This window comes from Eumetopias jubatus, unplaced genomic scaffold (assembly GCF_037043125.1).
Source record: "Eumetopias jubatus isolate StellerSeaLion01/CBP00866 unplaced genomic scaffold, mEumJub1_p1.0 scaffold_12, whole genome shotgun sequence".
In the NCBI taxonomy this organism is placed as follows: Eukaryota; Metazoa; Chordata; class Mammalia; order Carnivora; family Otariidae; genus Eumetopias; species Eumetopias jubatus.
The window spans coordinates 33,338,449-33,345,261 of NW_028274818.1; the positions used below are offsets into that span (position 1 = coordinate 33,338,449).

General features: G+C 53.9%; 1 protein-coding gene across 1 annotated transcript; it reads right to left on the bottom strand.

Annotated features, from left to right (window-relative positions):
- Positions 1 to 3,012: 3,012 nt before the first annotated feature.
- Positions 3,013 to 6,437, bottom strand: CUNH1orf116 (chromosome unknown C1orf116 homolog). The gene is made up of 2 exons (XM_028120345.2): positions 6,260 to 6,437; positions 3,013 to 4,793 (listed from the first exon to the last, which is right to left on the bottom strand). Exon 2 carries the CDS (start codon positions 4,351 to 4,353, stop codon positions 3,268 to 3,270), a length of 1,086 nt encoding a protein of 361 aa, XP_027976146.2. The 5' UTR covers positions 4,354 to 4,793; positions 6,260 to 6,437; the 3' UTR covers positions 3,013 to 3,267.
- Between the last annotated feature and the right edge of the window lie 376 nt (positions 6,438 to 6,813).

A 6,813-nucleotide genomic window follows, 5' to 3' on the forward strand; every position in this document is an offset into this window, starting at 1 on the left:
TGTTCACCTCAATGATATTGAAAGGATGGTATTATTATCTAAGGTCTGGAAAGTTAGAGTGACAGCCCTAGGGTTCCCATGTTGGTAAGTGATGGAGGTCAAATTGAGCCCAGCTCTATATGCTCTATAGTCATTCACATGAGGAAAAGAGCATGGGAACCTTACAGCCCCATTCCTCCTTAGATTCTGAGAAGGACATGATTTCTCCTGCCCATCCCACTGGTCTCCACCTTCTCTAGCCTATGAGTTTCACGTTTTGACAGTATGATCCTCCTCTTCCTACACATGTGATCACGAATCAGGGATGGAGTGGTTCATCTCGCACGCTTATACGTATTGTAGACTCTTAAATCTTCACCTCCAGCTTTAACCCATAACATCAAGTAGGGCCTGCTCTCCACTCCTCCACCTGCCCTTTCTTCCATGGAATCAATACTTACTTTTGCAAGCCTGTGCAAAGCCAGGTTTCAGGATGGCCTCTGCCAGACCATACTTCCCATGATGGAGGGAGGCACCTGAGAGGTGACCAGGCCCATCCCCCGACTTCTGTATAGGATAGCACTTGGCCCTACCACACCAAGTAGGGGTACAGAACTCCCAGGATAACACATGAGGGGTGATTTAGAGAAGCAGCTGTCAACACACTTGAGGGCACAGATCCCACCGTGTCAGGCTGAGGAGAAGCCAGCTCCTCTGTTTGGCAGATAGTTTGTTCCCAGTAGCAGCAAGACTATAGCAGGCTAGAGCCGAGTTACAAGGCCGAGTGGAAGTAGAGTTGTCACACGGGTTTTTTAAAATCAAGTGAATGGCCTTGACAACTTCCATCCAAAATCTTTCAAAAAGGGACAAACAGCAGTGACCCCACTCTCGCCTCCATCCAATGAAGAGCAATCCTATATGGCTAAAAGAGGATAGATAAAACTCCTTCTGTCGGTCTAGCCTCACCTTCAGGATGGCAAATGTCCCTAGTTGGGTTCCCTTGCCCCTCTTCAAAATGAGAACAGCTGGGTTTGGGTTTATTATCCTATTCTTGAATCCCAAAGACCATCCTAAGAGTAAAACATGCCCTCTGGAGGGCAAAGACCTGGGGAAGTAGGAAGGGAGTTGCTGGGGGAATGGGCATGTCACCGGCTGAGGATGCAGAGTGAGAAGGCAAGCTGTATGTAGTATGTTTTGTTGGAGAAATAATTACCTTTACCTGGGAGTGAGGATTTAAGAGGAGGTACTCCTCACCCACCTGTGTTGATGCGAGGGCCCTGGTTTCCTCCCAAGTCTTACTTTATGGGTAGCACCAAGTTTCCCTATTAATCAGGGCAATTAAAAAAAATTAAGTGATCATTCCTAGGTTCTCCTGAAATACACACATGAAGCAGTTCAACCAAACACAGCATGTGTCAAACCAGTCCTCCAGGAAGGGGCCTTCTCTCTTTGGGGGAGTCTGTATTAAGGAATGGCTTGGCTAGCTGTGCGAGTCCCTATCAGCTCTGACAGACCAGGTCCTGACCCAGGGCGAGGAAGGCCACAGGATTTTGGGTGTGTGTGTGAGAGTGTATACAGAAACTGTCACACCCACACCCCACATACCATGACAGGGTGCAGCCATTTGTTGTCCGTACCTTAATTTTTTCAACATTTTCAGAAATACTATGCTTTGACAGTGCTGGTTCCCTAAGGATACAGCCCAGAAATGCTCAGCCGACCTCACGAGCACCTTTCCAACTACAGTTCCCCTTATCTGCCCCTCACATCTGGGGATCCTGCACCAACCACGGCTGTGAACAATATTTATTTCCTTAGGGGAAACAGGGGTCATGTCTAGCTGTGCCTCATTTCCAAGCGTGTATCCACAAACCGATACCCCCCACTCCTATTACCCTCTCTTGGCATTTCGTCAAGTTGCACAACATGGTCAGGAAATTGGGGTTCACAATGAGTTATTATAGCGCTACTTTCCAAAGACATAGTAGAAAAAACAACACTCAATATGGTCTTGAGCAACATTTAATCTCTGATGTTTCAGAAGACACCTTAGGATCTTGAAGGGCCTGAGGGTTGAACCTTTGACTATGACTGCTGATCCTGAGGGTGCCGTGTGAGGGACGCGGCAGACAGCATGGAATGAGAAGCCAGGGTCCCTGCTCTGTTACAGGATGGCAGAATGACCACGGATGAGTCGCTTCCCTTCCCCAACAGTGTGGGACATGAGAGTCTCCTTCCTGTCTAAGATTCTTCCCAGCTCAGATATTCTGTGAATAACTAGCAGAGAATGTACTGGGTTGCCTTCCCATAGAAACAGACAAAACTACATGCAGTAGCCGAGACAAAGGCCTCAAATAGTTCTTCCGTATTTCTAAAGCCTCAGGGCTTAGACTTCCATCTCAGGGTTGGCCCAGCCCTGGGGTCAGTCATGTGCAGGCTGAGGTAGGCAGCAGGAGGTTAGGGACAGCAGCGTCAGGGATCACTGCACCGTTTGCGATGATAAATTCGCCAGGCCCCCGGGCCGGGATCTTCCCCAGTGGAAGCGTGCTGGGTGGTCACTTACCCTGCCTCCTCAGGCCACCCAGAGCCCTCCCACCCCCAGTTAACAGAGTTTTAGTTACAGGGATGTGTCCTGTCCTCAGGGCTGGGGACAGTGAGAAGGTAGAGTGGGGGAGATGACAAAGCTACTCCTCCTGGGCCCCGTCCGGAAGTTCAGAACTGAGAGAGGGATCCTACAAGGTAGGAGCCAGTCTCCTTCCATGCGGGGATTCTGGGAGGCCCACATTTCATACGACCCGGCATCTGCCTAATGCCCCTGGCACATCCATCGTCTCATCTGACTTTTTTTCTCAGGCTTAGCCACCCCTGTCCCCTCAGTTCTGGCTGGGCTGAATTCTACCCAGGGTAAGAAAATCTCCAACACAAGCAGAACTCTGAGCAATGACTCCTTGCGTCATATAAATAGCTTCAGTGAAATATACAGCCTATAGTAAACACACACACACACACACACACACACACACACACACACACACACACTGTCTTGTGGAAATCACCTTCAGGATGATTTGGGGAGGCACTCATTGACACAACCACTCTGAATATAAACGTATGCGTATGCCTGGAGACCTACCTCTCCCTCCCCTTCGCCTCAGAGAGAGGAAAGCCCTGGAGAGAAGCCCGCTCGTGCCCAAGCTGTGAGCTGTTGGGTGGGAAAGACCCCGAGCCTCCTCTTGTATGGCAGGGGCTGAGGCAGGGGCTGTGTGGGGCTATGCTGGGGGCCAGTGACTACTCCTTCAACAGTCCCAGCTTTTTCAGAGCTTCCCTTCTGTGCTCATCAGGGATGCCTTTTGGGGAGATCTTGACACTGACGAAGGGGGGTCGAGGCAGCTTGTCACGGCTCTGTCCTTGGTAGGACAGGCGCTTGGTGCTCTGCTCCCGCTCCAGGTCAGCCAACTGGCCCCCCTGGATCCCTGCGAAGTCCTTCCCCGTGCCCAAGGAGGCAGGGCGGGGCCGCGAGTTACGCAAGACATTAGGAGACATCTTGTCTTTGCCCAGAGAGGTGCTGGTTTTGGGGCTGGGGTCTTTCTCAGCCGAGAGGTAGCTGCTCAGCCCCACGCCTGAGCGCTCCAGAGTGTTGGACTTGAAGGTCATCTGTCTCAGGCCAGGGATGTTGCTCTCCTGGAGAGTCAGCCCTGGGTCTGGCCTTGGCTGGGTCAGGGGCCTACTTACCCCGGGGGCCATAGGGATAGGAATTGGCATGGATTTGGCAGCTGGTGCCTTCCCTGGAGCGGGTTCCTGGGCAGGAATTGAACCCTTGTCTGGAGAAGACCCCTGAGCAGGAGTGGGAGTCAGGGCCTTCCCCGGAGAAGGTCCCCGTGTTGGAGCTGGGGCTGGAGCCTTTCCTCCAGTGGGCACGGCGGCTGTGCCCTGAGCTGGAACTGCAGGCTGAACCGGAGCCCGAGCCTGGAGGGGGCCCTGGAGTCGGGTGGAGCTGGCGTGTTTACTTAAGTGGGCGCTGGGCTCATCCTGGTCCTGGGGTAGCCCCAGCTTCTCCAGGGCTTCTCGGCGCGCCTTCTTCTGCTCCTGCAGCGAGGACGAGGCCAGGCCCGAGTCTCCGGGGCCGGCCTCTGAGTGGCGGGACAGCCAGTTCTGGGGCTCGCTGTGGAAACTGCTTCTACTGCTCTTTAGAACGATGTTGGGGGGCAGCTTCCGGGGCTTAGAGGCTGTGAGGGGCGCAAGCCGGGCACTGGGGTCCCCCCCTGGTGGGACGGGAGCGTCTTTGGCTCTCACATTCTGAGACGACGTGGTGGGAGGAGGCCGAGGCTGCCCTAGTTCCCCCGACGAGCCTTTCTTATTGGCCCTCTGGGACATGGCCTCTGAGGAAGTGTCCTTGCTCTCCTGGGGGCGGAGTGATGCGCGGCTCTGCTGCCGGGGCCCCAGGGGCAGGTGGTCTTGCTCACGTGGCTCGTGCTGGCCGTCCTGGAAGGCCTCTGGCGGAGGGATGGGCACCGTGTCCAACTGCCGGGCAGGCGGCTGGGGGCCGGCCGGAGCCTGGTTGGCCTCACAGCTTTGGCTGACCTGCTCTTTCTTAGGCTCGGAGAAGAGCCCCTCTGGTTCCCCTGGGCGGTGGCTATTAGTCTGGGTGGTGCTTTTCCTGAGGTTCTGGTTGTTGCCAATGTGGATATTTCTGGGGAGGCTATAGGAGCCAGACCTGAGGCCCAGGCCTTGGGGCTCAGGCAGATGGGTTGAGCTGGGCTGAGTCCCTCTCCTTGGCTCTGGTCCTTGCTGAACGATCTTCTCCCCTGGATATCCTGTGAGGGTCCCGGAGAACAGGCAAAGAAGAGTAGACAGAGGTGAGAACCCTGCTGCCCAGGGCAAAGCAAATAATTCCTGAACTCTGATCTCCACCTAGCAATGGGTTTTGTTTTTTTGTTGATTATTTGCTCTTAAAGGGGCCACACTGTAGCCTGGATATCATTTAGACTGACAGATGGACACTAAGCAGATTCCCGACAGCCGAGGATTAATTTTTCATGAGGGTTGGGGCAAGAGCAGCCTCACATAACTCCATGTCCTTGCCTCGAGCTCTTCCTAACCATCTACAGAAACACTGGCATTGGGGAGAGATTCAGGACAGGCCCTCCAGCTACCCTGGGGTGGGCGCCCAGGTAACGGAGTCCAGGGAAGCACTGAACATGAATAGCATCAATAGCCGATGTGCTCTTGATTTGACCAGACTTCTGCCTTCTTCCACCTTCACTCTCTCTCTCTCTTTTTTTTTTAAGATTTTATTTATTTATTTGAGAGGAGGTGGAGAGCATGAGCCAGGGGGAGGGGCAGAAGGAGAGGGAGAAGCAGAGTCCCCACTGAGCAGGGCTTGATCCAGGACCTGAGATCATGACCGGAGCCGAAGGCAGACACTTAACTGTCTGAGCCACCCACGTGCCCCCCACCTTCACTTTCTATAAGCACCTGAATGATTCCTGATGCTCCAGCTGTCCGCACACCAGAGAGTGACATGGGCTCCTTCCTTCCAGCAAGCTAGGCAGGTGTATCGGGCCCACTGGGCCACGGACTCAGTCTCAGGGAGCAGTGCAGTCCTTGCCCCCATTTACTGCTCTATCTCCACAGAGGGTCTAACACATTGTCAATTAAGATTCGCTAAATGAATGAATACATGGTTGCAGTCCCGATACCAGTGGGGCTGTCCTCGGGAGTCAAGTGCCCTCTCACTCTAGGATATATGGCCCCACAGTCATGGCCACACTTGTGTGTCACCCTGTCCCCCTTCTATGGAGCCTCACTACTACTGGCTTTCCACACTCTCTCACAGGAGCCTCGAGTTGCCACCCACTGAAGTTAAAGGAGCGCTTCCCTCTTATCTCTTGCAACCTGATCCTCCTGGATCATCCAGATTAGCTCTCCAGACTCACTCAGTGTCCCCAGAGCAACCACCCGCTGCTCCCTGAATGCCTCCCCCACCTCTGTGGTCATGTCTCTTCAGACTCACTCTGTGAAAGAATGGGAGCTGGTCAAACGCTTTTCCCTCCAGGCCTTCTCTGATACTTCATAGAAAGACAGAGGAAGCTGGCTTGTCAGCAGTCCCTCCTCCTCTCCAGGACAAGACCTTAATTCTAGCCAGGAGCGTGGGAGGAATGCTGTTGTTCCTTCTGCCCATGACCCTTAGAGCACAGGGCAAGCGAGGTGCAAAGCCGCCATAAAGATGTACTGGTTTCCTGGGTTTGCGAGAGGTGCCACCCCAGACAGTCTCTCTTACCCTGGGGAGCAGGCTGGGTTATGGGCAGAGCTCGGGGGCCTTGCGGAGCTGTGTCTTGCTCAGACTCGTCAGTGGACAGTCCACTGTCAGCCTCAGTGTCCAGTGAGCCGATGGTCTCCTCCAGGAAGAGCAGACACTCTTTCTCTTCAGCGGACAGGAAGTCGTAGCTGCTATCACTCTGGAATGAGGCGTGGAGGACAGAGAGGGAGAGGGAGCTGTGAGAGGGAGCTCCACAGAAACTGGTGGGGCTGAGAACATGAAGGAATGCTGAAGAGCTGGAAACCTTTCCGAGAGGCTTCTCTGCAAATGTGCACTGCAGGGATTGCCTCCTGAAACTGCAGGCATGGACAGGGCAGACACTGCCGGGCTGTTGGCCCGCTAGCACCCAGCGCCGGGCAGCCAGATGGCAACTGACCTTTTTTGCCCAGTCCTGGCTGGAAGGCTTAGGGGAACAGATCAGAAGCAGTCCCAGGTTCTAATTCCAGTTCCTCTGTGTGACTTGTGTCAAGCGCTTCACTTTGTGTGTCTCTGATTTAGCCCTAAGTGACATGGAC